The sequence below is a fragment of the Ochotona princeps genome, chromosome 2 (genome assembly GCF_030435755.1).
Source record: "Ochotona princeps isolate mOchPri1 chromosome 2, mOchPri1.hap1, whole genome shotgun sequence".
In the NCBI taxonomy this organism is placed as follows: domain Eukaryota; kingdom Metazoa; phylum Chordata; class Mammalia; order Lagomorpha; family Ochotonidae; genus Ochotona; species Ochotona princeps.
In genome coordinates, this window is record NC_080833.1 from 164,100,556 (window position 1) to 164,123,695 (window position 23,140).

Below are 23,140 nucleotides of genomic sequence, written 5' to 3' on the forward strand. Positions count from 1 at the left end.
CCTTTGCTAGATACTGGTGAAATTGAAAGATGTTTGGCTTTTGCCATTAAGACCAGCGCTACGCAAAAGAAATAGAGTACTTGCCGTGTCTGCAGCTTTAAGGGGTTTTTAAAAATTGAATTACTGTCATTTAAGTGTGTAATAGGAAGAGTAGCAATGAGACGTTTTACATTCTTCTAAATCTCCAGACTCTGATGTGTATGTTCTGCTTACAGCCAAGCACGTTCCAGCTTGGCCTTGGCCTACCCTAAGTGCTCGTCAGCAGCTGTGCTGGGTAGGGCGCATCATCTGGTTCCCTGGGTTACGGCCTGAGGGGGGGGCTAGGGCTGAGCAAACATCAACAACTGCGCCAGTCATTGCTTTTTTTTTTTTTTTTTTTTTTTTAATAAAAATCGGTTAAGGTTTCCCTATTTGTGGAACTTAGTTTAATAGGCTGTATCCCAAGCCCAGTGTTAGATGTTAGGCATGTAGACAAGATGTTTCATTTTAAAAGAACAGCAGCAACAGAGGTCAAGCTGACCTAATAAATGATTGGCAGTAAAGAGGCTAGTTGCCTGGTGGAGAAGAAATGGGTTCTAAAGGTAGTAGTTCTGTCCTAGTAGCACATCAGTGTCATTCTGTACCCTTCTGTAATGTTATAATAAAAGCAGAAATCTGATAAGCTATTCCAGAAACTCTCGCCCTTTGGTTATTTTTCTATTAACTCACACAAAATCAAGCATATTCGTTTGCAGGTAATTTAAGATGTAGCTGAAAGGTTTCTAACTCTGACTTTTGTGAACAATAGGCCAGTTTCATGTTGCTCAGCTGATTTCTTAATGGCTTTTGTTCTCATCTGTGGCATCAGTGTGGATGCTACTCAGACAACAAATCAAGAATCAGCTGTAGCTTTAAAAAAGAGATCTTAGGAAGCTAGCCACCATCACCAAGTTTCATGAAATATGATTTGGGTTTGTACCGTGTCCTCTTAGATAATAGAACAAGAAAGACAGACCCCCTTCCCCCCAAATTCTGCATCCTTTTCCTCATCTCTGACCTCTGTGTTGAAGGTTACCTACTTGAGTGGAAGTAAATGCTTCAGCTGTAACTCTGCTTCCGAGAGAGACAAGTGGATGGAGAACCTGCGTAGGACAGTCCAACCAAACAAGGTACATATAGTAACGATGCCTTAACTGTTACACAGCTTCAGACCTGGAAATCACAACATGTTACGCCATTTTGTAATAAACATAACCTTCTTGCAAGTATTATTATCATATTTTATCAGTATGGATAAGAAGACTCAGAGAAGATTAGTGACTCGTCCAAATCAGAAGTTAGTACCTGGTGGAAATTAGTCTAGTTGCCACTGGGCCAGCTGCGTGAAAACTTAACCTTACGAGCTAGTTTAATAACTCAAGTAAAAGAGAGTATATGTAATTCTCTAAGATTCTGATACATTCTTGTGTTGGGTTTACTGTTGTTCTAAACAGTGACACAGCAATCCCTTTGTCTGCAATTAGAATATATAATCCACGTCACCCATTTTAGGAGGAGAATGTGTCTTTTGGGATCTCATCTCTCCAACTCAGATTTATTGTCTCTTTAAAGGACAACTGTAGACGAGCTGACAATGTTCTCCGTTTGTGGATCATTGAAGCCAAGGACCTTGCCCCTAAAAAGAAATATTTCTGTGAACTGTGCCTTGATGATACCCTCTTTGCTCGTACAACTAGCAAGACCAAAGCAGACAATATTTTCTGGGGCGAACATTTTGAATTCTACAGCCTTCCACCTCTTCATAGCATCACAGTTCACATTTATAAGGATGTGGAAAAAAAGAAAAAAAAGGACAAGAATAATTACGTAGGGCTGGTCAACATTCCCACTGCCAGTGTGACTGGGCGTCAATTTGTAGAAAAGTGGTACCCAGTGAGTACACCTACCCCCAACAAAGGAAAGACAGGAGGACCTTCTATTCGGATTAAATCACGCTTCCAAACCATCACCATTCTGCCTATGGAGCAATACAAAGAATTTGCAGAATTTGTCACCAGCAACTACACCATGCTGTGCTCTGTCCTTGAGCCGGTAATCAGTGTAAGAAATAAAGAGGAGTTGGCTTGTGCCTTAGTGCACATTCTGCAGAGTACTGGCAGAGCCAAGGTAAGTAGAAAAGCAGGATTGCATTACCTGAAAGCCCTTCTCACCACCTTGTATGATGAAAGAAAAAGATGGGTGCTATGGAGATCCAAATTCAGTGTGCTTTGCTATTGACCAATAAAAGGAGGAGGATTAAGATGGCAACTTACTAGCGGTAATCGGATACAGGAGATGTGGGGAGTATAGCACTAAAGAGCATGGAGGGGCAACACGCTTTGTGCAAAGTCCCTTTGCCTGGATGACAGCTACCACAGACAGCTTCTTCTTGTCTGGTAGAGTAGATGATAGGATTGCTGTGATGAGCCCACAGGACGTTTAGGATTCTGTTGTGACTTCGGTGGTTCCTCCCTCAGCGTATTGTAGGTTTTACTGATGACCATATCCCATGAGCACACAAGGTGGTATTCAAGAGGCATACTTGGGATTAGCAACATTCCTCATGGGTTTAAATTCTATGTTTAGGATTTAAAACACCAAGTGATGTTATTTAATTGATGTTTCGTGACAGTTTTAGCTTGTTTTTCCTGCATAGAAGTAAAAATTCAGAAAGGTAGGGGGAAAAGAAAAGGATGCCATGCTACAGGTGTGTTTTAGACCTGAGAGCTCACAGCACCAAACGAGGCGCCCCTAAGATTTCCTGGCATAAATTAGGGTATATCAACATGTGTAATGATGAGTCTTAATCACCTTCTCTTGATTACAATTATTGTGCTTAATTTACTTACACTTTTAAGCTTTCTGTCTTTAAGAAAACTTAAGAGTTTGAGTCAAGGTACCATGGAAATTTTGAGTCCCATCTTCAAAATTATACGACTACGATCTGCTTTTCAGTTGCTCAACATTCAGGATATATACAGGCTTTTATTTTGTAGTCATTGACTTATATTCTACTTATATACAGTAAACTATATTCATTTAGAGTGGAAATGATCATTTAGAGTGGAAATGGTGCATTGAAGCTATCATCTAAAAGAGTTATAGAATGTTACCAAAACCCCCAAAAGTTTCCTCTGCCTCTTAGCGTAAGTTTTCACGGTGATTCCTAAGTCCACACAACTCTGTTGAGCTGCCCCAAAGTGAATCCCTTTACTGTTTATAATGCTTAATTTTACAAAGAAAAAATCATCATATTTCATCTGGTTTTGGTTTGGCAGTCCATGGAAGACCCCATAAGTATACTAATTCACATTCAAGATATAAGTTGGTATCACATTTCAATCTGAACAACAAAAAGACATTGCATTTTACATTAATTTTTCTAAAGGAGAGACAGAGAGGAAGATCTTCCATCCATCCGATGGTTTACTCCCCAAGTGATTGCAACGGCTGGAGCTGAGCCAATCCAAAGCCAGGAACCAGGAGCCTCTCCTGGGTCTCCCACACGGGTGCAGGGTCCCAAGTCTTTGGGCCATCCTCAACTGCTTTTCCAGGCCACAACCAGGAAGTTGGATGGAAAGCGGGGCTGCCGGGATTAGAACTGGGGCCTGGCGTGTTGGCCTAGTGGCTAAAGTCCTGGCCTTGAATGCACTGGGATCCCATATGGGCACCAGTTTTAATACCAGGTGCCCTGCTTCCCATCCAGATTCCTCCTGCTTGTGGCCTGGTAAAGCAGTCAAGGACGGCCAAAGACTTGGGACCCTGCACCTGTGTGGGAGACCTGGAAGAGCTCCTGGCTCCTGGCTTCGGATTGGCACAACTCTGGCTGTTGCGGCTCACTTGGGGAGTGAATCATCAGATGGAAGATCTTCCTCTCTGTCTCTCCTCCTCTCTATATATATCTGACTTTGCAATAAAAATAAATAAATCTTTAAAAAAAGAACCAGCACCCACACGGAATCCCAGTGCGTTCAGAGTGAAGACTTCAGCCACTGGGCCATCATGCCGGGCCTGGAAGCAGCTGCTTTCTTCAAGGCTGTCTCTTTATGTGTTCCTTTTCCCTGAAAGGGTGCGTAAACAATAACAGCCTAGAAATAAGTTCAAGAAATTCCAAGTGAATACCTTGGACTAACTTACAACTATAATATATTGAACACCTGACATATACCAGATGCTGATCGCTGGTGGAAATATGGTGCTGAACAAAAATCGGCACCTTCTTTTGCCCTGGAAAGTTTGCAGCTTTTTTTTTTTTTTAGGAAAATATGTGTTAGCTAGTTGCACGATTCTTGTGAGGCACACAACAAGTAAAAAGATGCATGGTGCTGTAGGTGTGCAGAAGACTGGTCCTGGCGGGTGTGCTTCTGGGCCAGGGTTGGTCATGGAAGACTTTGCTGAGGAAGTGGAGTGTGAGCTAAGACGAGAGGATCCCAGGAATTGGCTGCATGACAGTGGAGGTGAGCACAGGAAGGAGCAGCAGAACTGAGGGTAGCACTGCCAGGCAGCTTTGTGGCTAATAGAAAACGTTCCATTTAGAGAGGGCTTGGTGTGTGAACCGAAGGATCCAAACGACGGCCCTCGCGGCTGCAGCGGGTGCAGGAAGAATGGCACAAGTCAAGGCTGGGGAGACGAAATATAGAAGGCTGCATGGAGAATTATGGTCTTTATCAAAAGCACAATGGGAAGGATGGGGGGGAATTTCAAACCTAAGAGTGGTGACTCCTAAGAGTTGATTCTGATGGCTTTCTGAGCTTTCAGAGAGATCTGTAGCTTTAGTGCCGCAGCACGTGCGGGGTCTTTGGTGTCTCCTAGTCTCCTCCGATGCGTGTTATTTATTCAATCGCTTTCTGCCTGACTGAACGTTATCCTGCCAGGATTTTCTGACCGACTTGGTCATGTCTGAGGTGGATCGGTGTGGAGAACACGATGTCTTAATCTTCAGAGAGAACACCATCGCCACCAAGTCCATCGAGGAGTACCTCAAGTTGGTGGGTCAGCAATACCTGCATGATGCATTGGGTATGGAAAAGAAAATCACTTCTTTTGTTTTCTTCCTCTTACTTTTATTCCACTCCCACGAGACAAACAAACTGAGCCCAAATCCTAACTAACTAGGAGGTCCAAGTGTGAGCTTCAACCTTGAGAAGCTTCTCTACTGCTTAATGACCAGATTGGTTTGTTACAGTATGTGTGGACGGAGAAACTCACCCAAGCCCCTAACTCTTGAATACACAATAATTCATTGCTTTCATGACTAGACCTGAGGCGGCCTGTTTCCCCCAAAGAATTAGCTGTGTACCTTATGCTATGAATATTCTAGAGTACATCAAAAGACTCATTGGGAAATGGAATTAAAAGATAAGTTGATTTTGGTGTACAAATTTTTTTATAGCCTTGGCTAATTTTTTTCATATCATGCTTTTCCCACAAGACTCCTCATATGCATGGATTTTAATTTTTTTTATTTGAAGCATACTTAATTTTATTTTCCATGAATTTTTTGGAAACACTCCTATATTAACATTTGTCTTAAAAATGTTAACCCAACATTTGTCATGCATCATTCCTGTACGTAGAGCTCTGTTTCCTTTCCCACAACTCTGAATTTGTCTTCAAGGTCTCTAGAATCTTTAACGTTATATAAATAGTTTTTGTTCAGTCATTAGGTCTTGCTGAGGAAGTCCTTCAGTTAGTTCCAGGTTTCATCATGGTATTCAGAAATTAACCACAAAGTCAGGTGTCATGCCTGGTACCTTGATGTACATTGTCATACAGCAGACATAAATTCCCTGAATCAAATAGCTCATCATTTTCTCTCTCTATCCCCAGTACTTGTCACAGAATGTAGGCAGTGCTTCGAATAAAAACGTAATATAAGCGACTTGGAAATAATTTTAGATTTTCCAATGGTTATGGTATAAAAAGGTTAAAGAGAAACATCAGAGTTAATGACCTATTTTATTTTATCCAATAAATGCAGATGCTATTTACTGATAATGTAAAAATATAATGTTTGATTTTAATCTACTAACTCTTTTTAAAAACTCAGTGTTTGACGTTATACTAGCCGTGTTAATGTGCCTTAGCTACATTTCTAGCGCTCAACAGTGACACATGATCATTAAAAGTAGACTATCAGTAAGATGTCACTGAATGATTGTAGAGGTCTTTGCACTTAAGGAGCTTACAATATAGAGACAAAGACAGCCCTTTTATCAAAAAGAAATCCTATTTTTAAAAACAATTACATTATGTATTCCAGCCAATTGTAAAATTTCCTGTGGGAACAACACATATGTTGTATGTGTTTCATGAAGGCTAGAAGGCTTCCATGAGAAAAGACATTGGACAAAGGCCACGGTGGGGATTACCATGCAGCAGAGAACCCCGTGGACAGAAAGGCGTGGCTCTGGGGGAGAAAACAGGCCTGTATGGAGTAAGATCTCTCACCTGAAAAACAAGGCACAAAGAGGACAAACAGCCGCAACAACAGCAATGAGCATGAAACTTTAGAAGTAGAGCCAGTTTGTTGAAAGCCTTGAATGCCTGGCTGAGGATTTATTTTACAATAGTCAAGAGCCACTGAATTTCGAGCAGGGTGTTTTAGTATAATTCATTAGCAGATTGGCGAAGATGTGTTGGGGAAGAAATCCAGACAGAGATGAGCTAGAAGCTGTTGTGATAAGGAGGCAGGAAATCAGGAGGCTGTGAAGACTGAGTGTGGATTGAGAGAAAGGTGGCTATTGCAGCATCAAAGAAATAACTGGTAGGAATTGGCACCTTTTCCAGTTTGTGGGAAGGGTAGAAGGATCAACTAGTACAAGGGTACAGGCATCAAACAGTACAGAGAGTTTTGGTCTCTGGGTTACTAGAAGGGCAATGAGATTCTTAACAGAAATGGAAGTCATGTAGGTAGTAAGCCTAAAAGAGGGAAAATCATATTTCCACCTCAGGTATACTTTGTTTAAAGTTCTAATTGGAAATCTCAGGGGTGAGAGGTAGAAAAGCTCTAAGGAAACCAGCTTACCCATGTGGAGGGCTTCAGTAAAGCTGTACGATTATTAAAACATTGAGAAAATAGAGCTGAAGGTTTATGGTATAGCAGGAAGAAAAGGAATCAGGAGTGATCCAAAAAACCAGAAAAACACTGAATCCTAGAAAACAGTAGAGAAGATCAAAAAACACTGCAGAAGATGAAGTGCTGCAGCAGCAGCAATGGCTGTCGCCCTGGACAAGTTAGACGTCACTAGTGACAGCTCGAGCTGGCGTGAGGAGGCAGGCAGCCAAGGAAAAACCGAACGATGGTCAGGAAACAGGACTGCTGTGCTCATATCCAATAGACTCACCAGTTTAAGATCTAATAGTTGTCGGGCGTTTTGCCTGCTGGTTAAATTCCTGTGCGGGACGCGCCCTGGTGTGTGGTCTGACTCCTCACCTTCCAGTCCAGCTTCCTGCCTTGCACATCTGGAAGGTGATGGCGCAGGTGCTTGGATCTCTGCCACACCACACACAGGAAAAACCTGCATTGAGCTCCAGGCTCCTGGCTTCTGCTTGGCCCAGCCCTGGCGCTGGAGTGCACCTGGGGAGTGCACCTGCAGATGGAAGATCTCTCTTCCCTGCTTCTTTTCCTTTCAAATAAAATGGAAATAAATTTATTAGAGATATTTAATATCGAATGGTAATTTTTGAGAAAATAGTGAAAGCAGATCTCCATTGACATCAGGAAAGCTGCAGGGATATTCGGAGTTTCATTTACATGAAGGAACTTTTTACAGTCGAAAATCGTGATTTGCTTTACTGGTTTGTATTATCTGTAAATGCCAGCAGTGAAGGGCGCAGCGACGGCTCTGTCCTGTGATGAAGAGATCTGTTCTGTGTGAGGGGATGAGTACGTACTGATCACCTAATTCCCTAACATCTATCAGTCATATTCTAAAATTCAGAGTGCTAGATGAAATCACTTCCAAAATGAACAGCATTTCATAGACCAGCAAATAAATAGCTGATTGGCATGAAAACTTAGTTCCACAAGCCTGGAATGAAATTCCAGAACTCTGCGATCGTATCTGTAATCCGAGAGCAAGGTGACGAGAAAGGCTACTGCTTTAAGACCATGAGCTCTGCTCACTGATGAGCTTCTTCCCATTAAGATGTCACGATGTTTCAAATATTTTGGGCAAAAAAATGGATGCTATTCCCAAACGACCTGTAGAATTTTCCAAAAGAATTGGTTTTAAAAATTGCCAGTCTGAATGTATTTTGATGAAAGCTTCACTTCTTTCAGTACCAGCATTAGCTCAAATTTAGATTGAAGTCTTTCATCTGTTAACTCCTTTAACCTATCAGATGGAGAGCGGGTCGCATTTTGATGTCTGTGACACACAGGAAATACCATCTGTAAGATACAGAAAGCAAGTCCCAGAACAGACCTCATTTGCACCCACCCTTGGTGGGCACCAACACCTGGCAGGAGTGCGTCAGTGCTGGGGAACTTAGTTCTACTCATGAAGTTTTAATGTAAGATGGTAATCACTAATGATTTACAGAGAGCACATCAGAACACTCTGGCTACAGACTGCATCGAACAGCTCCCTGAGCACCTCCTTTGGGTCGACTGTTTTTCAAAGGCAAGAGAACTACCAGAATGAGTTTTGAATCAGAGTCAGTAATTTTGATCAGATAAGCCCCCCCATACACATTTATAAACATTTCATTTCTTGATAATGATGCATTCTCTATTGTCAGATATAAGTTATTGTAGTTTCAAAAGTGAAAATAATTTTCTCTGTTTTGGAGAATTTAAAATATAATCAGGGACAAACAATTTTAGTTGACACCACAGACAACTGCTTTACTTCTGAGCCCTACAAATGTTTATTTGGCTCTTTTCTTGAAAGAAAAAAGTTTCTAAAAGAAAAATATTGTTAATATCCATGTTATTCATTAATATTTTGTTGTTTCCTAAAATAGATATAACTTAAGTCACTGAACAGAATTGTTTTATTTCTTAATTTTTTATTTTATGTTAAATATTGTTTGCATCAGATTATTTCTTATATTTTTTGGTTAGTTTTATACGAAAAGCACAATGCCAGAGACGAAGTGACAGAGTGAAAGATCTTACATCCACTGGTCAACTCCCCAACCGTCCCCCACAGTCAGAGCTGACCTAGGCCAAGACCAGGAGCCTGGAATGCTGTCCAGGTCTCCCCTGTGGGTGACCGGAGACAGCACGTGGGCCGTGCTCAGCTGCTTCCTGGGTGCGTAGCAGGAAGCTGGGTGGAAACAGATCAGTGAGGACTCCATTCGACAACTGTGATACATAAGGCGTCGCCCCAAGTGGAGGCTTAAAGGACTGTGCCACAGAGATGTTTATTACTGTTTGGCCGGTTTTACATGGGACTTTTGACACTGATTGGTTTGTTTTGAATTTAAGTGCTTTTTAAATGTAGATTTTGTAGAGCCACATAGGATGGAAGATATGGAGAACATCTTGAAGATAAGTGTCTTGGAAGAATTGATAACGTTGTTTAAAGTATCCTAGTTTTGGCCATTTCATTTCATGAAAAATATTTTAAAGTTGCTTAGCTTGTGTGAAACCATACTTTTTTTTCTGTGGAGTCCTTGGTAAATGCCTAGCACAATATTTGATGCTTTTCATGTGTAATTTCCAGTCATCACCACAACAGTGCCAGTTGGGTCTTATTAGCACTATTTTACAAATAAAACAGCTGAAGCTTGAACATTAGCACATTAGCACATTAGCAGGAGCGCAGTCCGAAATGCAGCAGCTGAGACTTGAAGCAACGCCCGTGTCAATGCTGGGACCCCAGATGGTGGCTTTACTCGCTTAACCGTGCTACTGGCCCCAAGAGGGGAGCTTTCCAGACTTCAATGGGCAAGCATGTGCGGTTTGTAAGAAGAGACTTTCTGAAACAGTTTTGGACTTGATTGGATGCATGTCTGCATCATGAGAAAGAAGTCCAGAGACATTCACTTGGTTCTAGTTTTGGCACCAACATTAGCAACCAACTGAAAACCCTACGTGTCAAGTCAGGTGCAATGGCTCAAGGGCTAAATCCCCACCTTGCAGGCGCTAGGATCCCATGGGTACCTGTTCATGGCCTGCTGCTCCACTTCCCATCCAGCTCCCTGCTGTGGCCTGGGAAAGCAGCAGGGGACAGCCCAAAGCCTTGGGACACTTGTACCTGCATGGGAGACCAAGAAGCTCCTGGCTCCTGGCTTCAGGTCAGCTCAATTTTGGCAGTTGCTACCATTTTGGGGTGTGAGTCAGTAGATAGAAGATCTTTCTCTCTGTCTCTCCTTTTCTCCATAAATCTGATCTGCCTTTCCAATAAAAATAAATAATTCTTTAGAAAAAAAAAAGCTTAGGTGTCAGTTCATTTGGGCCTGGGTACATGTTCTAGAATAATGAAAACATTAGTCACTCTGGAGGAGAAATCCCTATAACTAATAGCAAGTTTGTGATAATTAAACATGTTTATAAGTTTCATATAAACAGTACTGCATTGCTTAAAGTCATATTGTTGAAGCTTTTTTTTAACTACTGTGATGATCATTTTAATGGAGACCATTATTCCTCTTCCAGGATAAGGATAATAAACCTATTGATATGTGAGATGGCCTTAACCTTGGGTTCTGCAGCAATGGCCTTTCATGGGCAGTCTTTTCTGCCCTCCATGTTATTCTGTGAAAAGAATTCCCCAATATACATTTTGGACAGAAATCCTAAATCTCTGTCTTCTTTCTGGAAAACATTGTAATTATAGTTGTACCATTTCTCATCTTCTCCTTTAACAGGGGAGTTCATCAAAGCGCTGTATGAGTCCGATGAGAACTGTGAAGTGGATCCCAGCAAGTGCTCCTCCAGCGAGCTGATCGACCATCAGAGCAACCTGAAAATGTGCTGTGAGCTGGCTTTCTGCAAGATCATCAACTCCTACTGGTGGGCTGGCCCCTGCGCTGCGTCCCTTGCTTAAACCAACTGCACTTTTTCCACATAAGCATCATTGCAGTGTTAGCTGTTCTTTCTCAACCAAAAGCTGAAAGTTCCCCTAGCACAGTTCTGTTTAAAATCTAGATCTCCATTAAAAAAAAAAGAATTGCTGATATGTATATATTAATCTTTCCAAGAATATTGGAACTGTGTCCCCTAATTGCAAAATCATTTTTCTGGCTTTCTAAAATGTTGACTGGTGTTCAACAGATATGTCATGAATTTTGGTCATTTCTTATTCCAGCAATTGGTGAGGTTTTAGGAGATTTTTTGATGAAGAATGTTTAGAGACTGTAGTGAGCTATATTAAACCAGATTGTTTAGTCAGGAGCCTCGTGTTTTTTACAGTGACGCAGAGTTTTATAGCTTTGGGCTCTCGGTCTCCATCTGGCCTCTGTGAACTTCCTCCCACCTCCTAGGCGTGGACCAGGCAGAGTCGCCCGCCTGGGTCTGCTGGGTCCTCAGAGTTTGGCTCCAGGGCAGAGGTGGGTGGGTCGGGTGGCATCCCTTGTGCTGCTGGGGTTTGGTACTTTATGCTTATGGGGTTGGGTATTTTTTCCCTTCGCCAGTGTTTTCCCCCGAGAATTGAAAGAAGTGTTTGCGTCATGGAAGCAGCAGTGCCTGAACCGTGGCAAGCAGGACATCAGCGAGCGGCTCATCAGTGCCTCGTTGTTCCTGCGCTTCCTGTGCCCGGCCATCATGTCTCCCAGCCTCTTCAACCTGATGCAGGAGTATCCTGACGACCGCACCTCTCGGACGCTTACACTGATTGCCAAGGTCATCCAGAACCTGGCCAACTTTGCCAAGTAGGTGATGTTACCATAGCCACTGTAAAAGTGCGTTATTTAAGTAATATATAGGGGCTAAAATTTAGATTAGGAGGGAGTCTTACCACTCATATTTTCATTGTGGTATAAATAAAAATAGCCAAAAATCAAGAACATCTTATGTGTTAAGTAATCTGTTGTACATAAAGGGAATATTGGCAGCCATTGCAGTATCTACAAAGAATATTTGATAATATGTAAAGGGTTGAAGATGTAATATTGAGTGAAGAGTGCTAATGAGAATATTCTGGCCCAAAGAAAAAGGGAGTGGATAAGAAATGGTTTGTGTGCTGCTCCCCGGCATTGCTGCAACGCAGGCGTCAAAGTGTGACCGAGTGTGAAGGAGCAGTCACGCGCATTCCGTGCGTGCATTCTGGCCACTCACAGAGGACAGCGTTGAGGAAAATGCAAAAGATGGGAAGGGGACTGGCTGTTTCATATTTAAAGAGTCTAAATACAATTCTCACAACTTAATTTGGATCTTAAATGTGTGTGCCTCCGTGCAGACATGGAGTGCAGGCCGACTTGGCAGCAGTAGTAGCAGGAGGATTTCACATCTGAGTGGCATGTGGGTGTTCATTGCCTATTCTTTAACTTGTATATAGGTTGAAAGTTTTTTTTGTAATTAGGAGAAATGTACTAAAAATGCAAACAATAGATAATGTCTGTGTAGCTAGGATCAGAACACCCACAATTTCGTTTTTCTTTCCACTTTTCATTGTTTTCAGATCTTTTAATCCATAAATTTTATTAATTTTGTCATTTAGAGCAAATTATTCTAAGAAATGACCATAAATGAGTTAGCACTTGCAAAACTCATCACAGATTAACTCAATATTGCATCTTAAAGACAAGTTTGCATTAGAATATATTGAAGAGAAAAAGGAATTTCAGAGCCCAGCACAGTAGCCTACTGGTTAAATCCTTGCCTTGCAACTGCCAGGATCCCATATGGGTGCCAGTTCGTATTCCGGCTGCTCCACTTCCCGTCCAGCTCCCTGCTTGTGGCCTGGGAAAGCAGTCAAGAACGGCCCAAAGCCTTGGGACCTGCACACATGTGGGAGACCTGGAAGCTCTTGACTCCTAGCTTCGGATTGGTTCAGCTCCTGCTGTTGGGGCTACCTGGGGAGTAAACCAACAGACAGAAGATCTTTTTCTCTGAATCTCCTTCTGTCTGTAGATCTCACTTTCCAATTAAAATAAGTAAAAAAAAAAAACTTCAATGAAACAGACAACAGATAGTTCTCTAGTAAACAGTGGCTTTCTAGAAGAGCAGTTTTAAGTTTATGTGTCCTGTGCAGAAACCCATATAGACATACTTATTTACCTGCATTTGGGCTATTCTGGTAAAAATTAATTCTTGTCAGTTGTGGGACAGGTTTTACAGACTTATGGTCGGCTCGAAAGAGAGCTGGAGACCAGTCAGGCTGGGAGTTCTTCCATGGCAGAAACAAGCAACAAGAGCAAAGCTTGGAGAAGAATACAGCACTGTTCCCTCCCCTTAGTCGGTTGCATTTTCTACTGCAGTTACCTGTGATCAAGCGCAACCTGCAAATACCAAATTTCTTTTTTTTTTTTAATTTCATTGCATTATGTGACACATTTTTTTATGCACTGGTATTCCCCCCCCTCCCCAAACCCTCTCCCCCACCACGATGGATTGCGCCACCTTGTTGCATTTCCATAGTTCAAATTCAGTTGAGATTCTTTCATTGGAGATTTTGACCAAGCATAAAGTCCAGCATCTTATTGTCCTGGTAAGTTCATTGGTTTCTTGGTGAGACCATCTCTGGTCTGAAGGTAGAGGCAGCAGAGTATCATCCCAATCAAGTAAAAAACCCAACATAATATTTACAACCATTTACAACATTATGGCATTAATTGACATGGTATTGATTAACCAATATGTTACTAGGGAAATGCAGGTTCTCAACCACAACCTGTGACTTCCTCATAGACATTTCAATTTTGGTTTATATTCAACCATGTTCTATATACCTTAAAATGGCTATAGATTGCTATTCAGCTGTCTCTTGTCTATTTTCATGTTAGTATTTAGCATTTTATAGCATTGAAGCATGATTTTGCTGAACCTGGTTGTTTTTCGGGTAGTCTAACTCTACAGCTTTAACAGGACATATGTCAACAGTTTAGGTGAACATTTTTGGGAGGGGTGTGCAGAGAAATCCTCAACACCCCAGTGAGGAGTAACTGATCTTTGTGTCCCACCCAGTGAGGTATAAGTGCATCCCCGCTGACTGTTTCCTGTCTGTTTCTAAGCTTTCCTAGTTGTTCTCTGTCTGTCTATTCTAGTTTGTTTGTTCATTTGTTTGTTTTGAGGGGTTTCTGGAGCGCTCCTGATGGTCATTACGAAAGAGGGTAGGGACCCAAAGTTGGAAGCAGGCAAGGGCCAGAGAAAACTCCTCTCCCTAGTCCCGAAGGAAGTTTACTGTTCTTCTGTTTCTGCGGACGGCTCAGGGCTCCTGGTTGTTGTTCTGATGACCTTGGATCCTGCAAGGCAGGGTTTGGGCTTCATCCATCCCATGTGCTAGATCCAAATGGGGGTGGGTGACCTCAGTTCTTGGCCTCCGAAGGCACTCCATTTCCCCCGTGGTCTCCTTGGCAGTAGGGATGTAGTCCTCGGTGCTCGTACTGATAGTCCTTGGTGAGGCTCTGGGAGTCTTCAGGGTTGGGATACAAGCCTCCTTCTGTCCCCCTGCTCCACTCTGGGGTCCCCCCAGCTCTATGCGTATGACCTCCTGTTAAGAGGTTGTTAGGATTGCTCCTGATTCCCCCCACATGCCTTTGTAGTTTTGCTATTGTCTAATGCTGACTCAAGTCTGTTGTCTACTGCAGTTACCTGTGATCAAGCGCAACCTGCAAATACCAAATTTCAAAAAAATAAATAATTTTCAAGTTACGTGTAGCATTCTGAGCCTCCGCCAGGGTGTGCAGTGTTCTTTGTCTGGTGTACCCAGGCTGTGTGTGTTATTCGCCAGTAGTCCCTTATCAGCTGGGTTGATTATCAGGTCAACTGTGGCAGTATCACATAATTAGGTGCAAGTAGCCCCAGCCTTGCTACAAAGCACAAGAGTGCTAGCGAGTCACATCTGCCCAAGAGAGGTCATATAGTGCTTTCCTTGTGTGAGAAGGCCAGAGTCTGTCATTTAGATGTAGGTGGGAAAAACATAGTGTAGGTAGGGTTCAGTACTGTGCTGGGAAGGCTAGCAGATAAGAGGGACTGCTGTGTGATACATTTGGAAGAGTTTGAAGAGACCAGCGATGTTGAAGGTTTTGTACTGGTGAGCCTTTGAGTGGTAAGTAAGGGCTATATTTGAAAGATCTTCAAATATCAGGAAAAAAGAACAAACTGTTTTGGCTTCGTATTATAGAAGGGGAAAGCTCTTCAAAGTCCTTGAGTTGCATTAAAGTATTACTAAGGAAATGTGTTTTAGTATTTCTTACTTACAGATAGTACAGTCATTATTTCTATAAATATAAAAGTTTTACAGCCATGTGTGAAATCAACTCAGTGATCAGTACCTTTGCTTGAGCGTGCCCTTTCTCATTTTCTCACTCTCTCCTTTTAGGTTTGGTAACAAAGAGGAATACATGGCATTCATGAATGATTTTTTGGAACATGAATGGGGAGGAATGAAGCGCTTTCTTTTGGAGATCTCTAATCCAGACACCATCTCAAACACCCCAGGCTTTGATGGCTACATAGACCTGGGCCGAGAGCTTTCGGTTTTACATTCCTTACTGTGGGAAGTAGTTTCCCAACTTGATAAGGTAAAGTAGGCTGGTTGCGTCATGAGAGATGACAGAGCAAGCTGTGATGCCCTGACTCTGGGCATGTCTGTTCTCACCCTTCCGCTGCTGGAGCACAGCCTGCTTGCCCTGGAAGGCAAGGCCTAAACGGCTGTCACTTCTGAATAAAATAGGCAGTATGCAACCACGAAATTCTAGAAAGCCATGAAGTTAAATTTATGTATAACACATATCTGAAAACTTGCCTAGGAGCTAACATTAAATACTGGTAAAGTAGCCTGATTCTTATACAATTGATGAACCCTGATGTACTGATTTCTTACTAAAGTTTAGAATTAGGGAAATACTGAGTTTATCATGTTTGCATAACTTTACCCAGGAAAAAACATTTTTATTATTCAAGTCTTGATATAATTATTAATGCTAAATGTTCTACTATTGAATAAAACACTTTATTATTTCCAGATTTGATATAATTATTAGTGCTAAAAATCATGTGTGGTCTGAAAAATCCTGATTATTTTTCTCCGCAGTTATAAATGAAGAACACAGAATTTTGTCAATTTTAGTCATTTATTTGATGACCAACACCCAAGTATTTTGTTATGTACCATATTTATAAGTTAATGTGTAACATGCCAATCATTTTCTTGAACTCCACAAAAAGAAGTCGATTTTGTAGTGGGAAATCCCCTCGTGAGCTGTGGCTAGCTTTATCCCAAGCGTTTGTTGGTATTTGTATTTGATGCACATATGTTTTGAACATGTATATTGGTGTGTCAGAGTAACTCAAAAGGCAAAGCTATTTTTCCATAATAAGGATACATACATGCCTGTATTTTTTCCCCATTTTTCTATTGTCCATTAGAATCTGTAAGGAATTAAATTCCATGAGCGAAGACCGCCTTCCTAAAGAAACGCAAGCACAGTGTGTGCCCCAGTGTTGAGAACATTCCAACAGTCAGCTGTCCTGTATTCCCCCATACTGCTTGCACTTGAAATGACCACGAGATGTAAAGTCAGAGCTCTGCTGAGGGAGATGTCTTTACTATGAAACATGACGCAACACTGTAGAGCAAGCACAGGCCTTCTTCAGACGGCGTTTGTGCTCGCTGGAGGAGTCTTGATTGTTCAGAAGACAAAGAGCGCCATAGGCAGCCATTAAAACTTCCCAACAGATGAGGGGCGCTGTAAGACCCACAGGAGTAAGAATTTCCAGAAGAAAAAGAAGTATGAGAGTAATAAAGGAAGCACTGAAGTGTTTCTCTTGTTTGAACAACTGCAATGGACTCTACAGTTATCTTTATGAAACAAGCCCGGTTTATCCAGAGTAATCATGCTTTCCTCAAACGTCAGTATTTAGTCCTGAAAACCTAGAAATGCATCTACAGTTTATCTGATTTTACTGTTTCAAAGAAAAAAGAAATGAAAGTGGTTTACTGGCAGAAACTCAGTTGGCAGGCCAGGGTTCGCAGGACTTGACTGGGACAGTGAATGGCAGCTTTGGCCGTGCCCTGTAGTGCGCTGGGGTCCCGAATGCAGCACCTCCCCGCATGCTGGCATGCAACTCTTACTCACATGACCCCTTTTTCTTTGGAAGTTTAATCACACCGGACACTCCCGTGGTCTTGAAGCTGCCTTTGTTTTGAAGGTGTTTGGCTCTTCCAGTACCCTATCCCCACCTTGGTCTGCTAGCCTTCCACAGATTCAGTTTGCTTTGCATGCCTGTTTTAGTTGGAATGGCAATAGTTTGGTTGTTTTGAGCATGTCTTTTAATTTTTATTTGCATAATCCTAATTTCTATTTCCTTTCTTTCCTCAATGTCCGCTGCACCTTGTCTCGCCTCCTCCATTTCATCGACGCCATGGTTCTGCTGCTCCGTAACAATGCATTATGAACCTGCCACCCCCATGCGCAATCACCCACCCTTCCCTCCAACCACACCCCTCCATCAACGCGCACCATGGCCGCCACAACAATCTGTGGTGGATGTCGCAATGCTTGTTGTCCAATTAGGGTGAAAATTCCTTCCTACAGGCGACCGTGGCAAAGCTGGGGCCTCTCCCTCGTGTTCTTTCTGATATTACCAAGTCTCTGACTAACCCTACGCCAATACAACAGCAGCTGAGACGTTTCACTGAGCATAACTCGAGTCCAAATGTCAGCGGAAGCCTCTCCTCCGGGCTGCAGAAAATATTTGAAGACCCCACTGACAGGTACGAGAGAAATGTTGACATTTGGCAGAAACCTGTTTAACTTATATGTTGGATTTACAACTTGAAAAGTTTTCAGCAATTATAAATAATTGTCTGACCTGAAACAAACCAAGTAGTTTGTCATAATACACAGAATCAGGATAATTTATTTTCTGGGATGATAGCGTAGAGTTATATTCATTGAGTGTGAATTGCAATCCCTTGGTAGGATTTTAGATCTCACTCTATAATTATTGGGATTCTGGTAAAAGTTGAAGGCAGTGATGGGATGGTCTACACAGTGTTATTTAAAAAGGCCGGATTGTATTCTAAGAACTGTAGTGATGGAGTCATAATTTGTAGAGAAATGGAAGTGTCCTTGCTGGGCCCAGCGACTCTTCAGAAGAGTTTGTACACCTGAGTTCAAATGTTTAACTGTCGAATTGACCTCACGAGTTACTAGTTCTTTCCTTTTCTGCAGTGATCTGCATAAGCTGAAGTCTCCCAGCCAGGACCCCACGGACAGCTATTTCCGAGGAAGAACGTTGCTGCTGGTGCAGCAAGCCTCCTCCCAGAGCATGACTTACTCTGAGAAGGATGAAAAGGAAAGCAGCCTTCCAAACGGCCGGAGCATCTCCCTCATGGACCTGCAGGACACTCACTCTGCCCAGGGCGAGCGTGCGTCCATCATGCTTGACGTGCCCGTGCGCCTGACCGGAAGCCAGCTTTCCATCACCCAGGTGGCCAGCATCAAACAGCTGCGGGAATCCCAGAGCACCCCGCAGAGTGCACCCCAAGTGAGAAGGCCCCTGCACCCAGCCTTGAACCAGCCAGGCAGCCTCCAGCCCCTGTCCTTCCAAAACCCCGTCTACCACCTCAGTAACCCGATTCCGTCCATGCCAAAGGCCTCTGTGGATTCCAGCCTGGAGAACCTCAGCACCGCCAGTTCCAGAAGCCAAAGCAACAGTGAGGACTTCAAACTCAGTGGGCCCAGCAACAGCAGCATGGAGGACTTCACCAGGCGCAGCACGCAGAGCGAGGACTTCAGGCGGCACACCGTGCCGGACAGACACATACCCCTGGCTCTGCCGCGACAGAACAGCACCGGGCAGACCCAGATCCGAAAGCTGGACCAGGCTGGGCTGGGCGCCCGAGCCAAAGCGCCGGCCTCCCTGCCGCACAGCGCCTCGCTGCGGAGCGCGGGGGGCATGTCGGTGACATCCGCGGCGCTGGTGGCCGAACCTGCGCAGAACGGGAGCCGCTCCAGGCAGCAGTCCTCTTCCTCCCGAGAGAGCCCTGTGCCCAAGGTGAGGGCAATCCAGAGGCAGCAGACCCAGCAGGTAAGGGGCGCCCTCAGGGGCTGGCCTCTGTCGGTCCGCCTGCGCCCATGGTTCTTCTGTGTAAATCATTGAAAATCCGACTGTTGCTAGGCTTTCCAACTCCCTGTCTTGTTCTGAAGGAAGGAGTGGCCCCCGAGGCTCCTTGCGCAGGGAGGCAGCAGGTGCTTGAGCTCAGTACCCTCTGGCCCTGACTCACTGAGGCCTTCACTTCTCTGAGGCCCCACCTGCCTCAGCCAGTACCTGGCACAGATCTGTGCTGGGTTAAATACTTACAAAGAGATCTGTAGGCAAAGGCGACCACAGCATATTTTAACACTGTGGAAATTAATCCTATTTTTTTGTTAAGCTTCCAGAATAAAGTTTTGTGTTCTAAGTTAAGAATGTAAAGTCACTGCTCCCATTCTATTCCCCAACTCCCTGTGGAAATCACCAGTCCCATCCAGGTCTTCCCTGAACGCCTAAAGGGACAGGTAATAAAGTATAGCCCTGTCTATAGGATACGTGTCAACACTCATGAGTCTGTCCTGAGCATTTGCACACACACAGCACAAGCTGGTGTCCCACCAGTCTGTACACATTAAGATTTCCAAACAGATTCATGGCAAATAGAAATGTTAGTCCAGTCATTTCCACCTTACATGTTAGATTTTGAGGTGCCAGTCTATACTTTATTCTTTGAAATGAAATAACCTTAAGAACATACACACACATAAGTGAGGGTACTTCGAAAGGTTTTAAAAAATGAAAAACCATGGTTGGCTGTAAAAATAAATTCTTTCGTGCTGAAATCAGTTTACCTATTACTTCCATGTCTCCACAAACTTTGTGAAATACCTCCATGTGTATCCGTCATCTACAGATATTTTCCCCTAAAAAGTTTTTGCTGAATTCATTGAATTTTGGGAAGCCTGATTGTGCTTTGTAAGTACTAGGGGGTTTTGTGACTGGCAGCCTCAGTGCCAGATCGTTGTACACATCACACCCAGTGTTTGTCTTTAGTAGGTTTGCCCAGATCGTTGTACACATCACACCCAGTGTTTGTCTTTAGTAGGTTTGCCCAGATCGTTGTACACATCACACCCAGTGTTTAGTAGGTTTGCCCAGATCGTTGTACACATCACACCCAGTGTTTGTCTTTAGTAGGTTTGCCCAGATCGTTGTACACATCACACCCAGTGTTTAGTAGGTTTGCCCAGATCGTTGTACACATCACACCCAGTGTCACACCCAGTGTTTGTCTTTAGTAGGTTTGAAGATTTTCATTTAACTGCTCCTGCCTCACTCTAATGAGATCCTTTTCCCCCTACTTTGTTGTCTTTTAAAAAGAGTGAAACATTTACAGAATCCAGGATACAGAAGTTAAAGAAGGAATAAAAACCGTAACAAAGTTAAGCAGCTTCTGAGAGCAAACTTTTGGGCAGAACTGCTATCTGGTCATTCTTAATTTTTAAGTTTTCGTTTTGTTACATTTTCTAAAATGTCACCAATCCTGTTGATTTACTAATTATTTTCAGTAAAAGAAAAGGGTAAAATATGCCTTTTATACACATTTTATATGTATACATATACATATATGTGTGTGTATATATATATTTATATTCCATGTATGTAATCTGTAGATGTGTAAATATATGGGAATACTCCAATACAAGGGTGGAATTAGCCAAACCTCTGCCACAATTTCATCCTGTATGGGCACTGGTTCAAATCCTGGCTGCTGCTTTTCTGATCCAGATCCCTGCTATTGTACCTGGGAAATCTGTGGAGGACGGCTCAAATCCCTGGGACCCTGCACCCACATGGGAGACCAGCTGGAAGTTCCTGGCTCCTGGCTTCAGAGAGTTCCAGCTCTGGCTTTTACAGCCATTTGGGGAGTGAACCAGTGGATGGAAGATCCTTCTGTCTCTCCTTTTCTCTCTGTAACTGTGCCTTTCCAATAAAAACAAAATCAGTCTTAGGGACCGGCATGGTGACTTATCAGGGTGATCCTCAGCCTACACTGCCAGCATCGTGTCCCAGCTGCTGCATTTCAGTCCCTGCCTATGGCCTGGGAGACAGCAGAGGGTGGCTCAACTCCCTGGGTCCCTGCACCGCAGCAGGAAACCAGGAGGAAACTCCTGGCTCCTGACCTCTGATCAGCTCAGCTGCAGCCATTGAAGTCATTTAGGGAGTGAACCAGCGGATCGAAGATCTTTCTCTGTCTCTCCTCTCTGTAAATGTGCCTCTGAGCAAATATTTAAAAATAAACAAATAAAAATAAAAAGCAGAGACTCTTTCGGAGAGGCTCCGTGGAGTGAAGGCGACGCCACCGAGGGTGTGTGTGGCCTGAGGAGGCCACTCCCGGCCGCCACGAACCGGCTGTCGGGTGACAGCGACCCTGATGTGGTGCAAGAGGCCAGCGCCGAGGACCCGGCCTTGAGCAGTTCTGAAGATGAAGTGGGTGTGCTTTCACATGGAACTCCAGACAGAAGCAAAAACTGCTCAGGGAATGTCTCACTGGACAAAGTGAATTGTCTAGTGAAGATGGATTTGGAAAAGAAATGGAAGCTGGGTTAAACCCTGCTGTAGAAACAGTGGAAGACACGGGATCCTCTCTGGGAGCGGGGTCTCCCTCAGCAAGTGGGAAAGGTGCTACGATTGTGACGAAGTACTGTGATGACGTAGATTTTGGTTCTGATTCTAAGGAAGAAGACAGAGCAGCAAGGGAGACCAAGAAAAAAAAAGAAGAAATGATACAGGATTCCAACAAATGATGAATTACTGTGTGATCCTGAAAAGACAACAGAGACAGGCTGGGTTGATGCACAGAGGGGGTTGCCATGGGTTTGGCCTACAGAGACCACGCCGCGACAGCAGCCGGCTCCAGGCAGTGACGCTGTGCTGCGCTGCCCTGCCTGCATGGCCACCCTGTGCCTGGACTGCCAGATGTGTAAATCTTACAGAACTCAGCGTAGAGCGATGTTTGTGATGAACTGCTCTGTCAACAAGGAGGAGGCTCTAAGATACGAAGCCGGAGAACAGGAAGAAAGGGTGAGGCCGGAAGAAGATGAGGTCTAGCCAGGAACACGCTGTGCAGCAGGTGGACACGGGCGTGGAGGAAACCTACCACCCCGTGCTGTGCTCCGAATGTTCCGTGGAGGTGGCCATCTTTGACAAGGGTGGAGTCTCACTTCTTCGTTTTAGCAAGCTCACTGCCCGATGCTGCGTCTGCGGCAGGTGTGGCCAGCTCCCTTGCCGCATGTCCGTTGCTGTAATAGGAGTTGTTACCTGAGGAAGTGTCTCCATGCATGAGAACAGTTATCAGCCTTCATCATTTCTCCCTCTTTTTTATCCTTTAATTTTTTTTTCATTGGAAAGGCAGACATACAGAGAGGAGGAGAGAAAGAGGAAGATCATCCGTCCGATGGTTCACTCCCCAAGCGGCCGTAAAGGCTGGAGCTGAGCCAATCCTAAACCAGGAGCCAGGAGCTCCTCCATGTCTCCCACATGGGTGCAGGGTCCCAAGGCTTTGGGCCATCTTCAACTGCTTTCCCAGGCCACAGGCAGGGAGCTGGATGGGAAGTGGGGCTGCCGGGATTAGAACCAGCACCCATATGGGATCCCAGTGTGTGCAAGGCGTGGGCTTTAACCACTACACTATCACGCCAGGCCCTTTATCCTTTAATTTTATTTCTTCCTAATACCAACAGAACTAATATTCGTTCCCTCTTTTTGATGGACATTTGGAAACTGTGAGGCTTTTCTCTTGTTAAAGTTCTTTAGAACTGAAAAAATAATAAAATAAAAAGCAAACAACCAAAAAAAAGCTGATGGAAAGTTAAATTATAAGGAAATATTTTGATAGAGAAATTTTTAAATCCAAGCATTTTTGGATGTTGTTGTTGTTGTTTTGTTGAGAGGCAGAAATAGGGACGGAGAAGGACCCCACTGTGGGGCTCTCCTCAGTGACGGGGTCTGGGCCAGCAGCCCAGC

At 43.6% G+C, this 23,140-nt stretch overlaps 1 protein-coding gene and 1 pseudogene across 4 annotated transcripts in view; both read left to right on the forward strand.

Moving 5' to 3' along the window:
• The window catches only part of RASAL2 (RAS protein activator like 2), a 344,868-nt gene that overhangs the window by 306,610 nt on the left and 15,118 nt on the right, over nucleotides 1–23,140 (forward strand). For 2 of the 4 annotated variants that reach the window (XM_058660706.1, XM_058660704.1), the window contains exons 7-14: nucleotides 1,050–1,148; nucleotides 1,591–2,145; nucleotides 4,893–5,037; nucleotides 10,840–10,984; nucleotides 11,605–11,841; nucleotides 15,453–15,654; nucleotides 17,650–17,849; nucleotides 18,310–19,168. In XM_058660706.1, the coding sequence (XP_058516689.1) occupies nucleotides 1,050–1,148; nucleotides 1,591–2,145; nucleotides 4,893–5,037; nucleotides 10,840–10,984; nucleotides 11,605–11,841; nucleotides 15,453–15,654; nucleotides 17,650–17,849; nucleotides 18,310–19,168 (2,442 nt within the window). The remainder of the gene's footprint in view (nucleotides 1–1,049; nucleotides 1,149–1,590; nucleotides 2,146–4,892; nucleotides 5,038–10,839; nucleotides 10,985–11,604; nucleotides 11,842–15,452; nucleotides 15,655–17,649; nucleotides 17,850–18,309; nucleotides 19,169–23,140) is intronic. The other 2 variants (XM_058660707.1, XM_058660705.1) reach the window with 1 other exon arrangement.
• LOC105942399 (E2F-associated phosphoprotein-like) lies at nucleotides 19,216–22,439 on the forward strand (annotated as a pseudogene).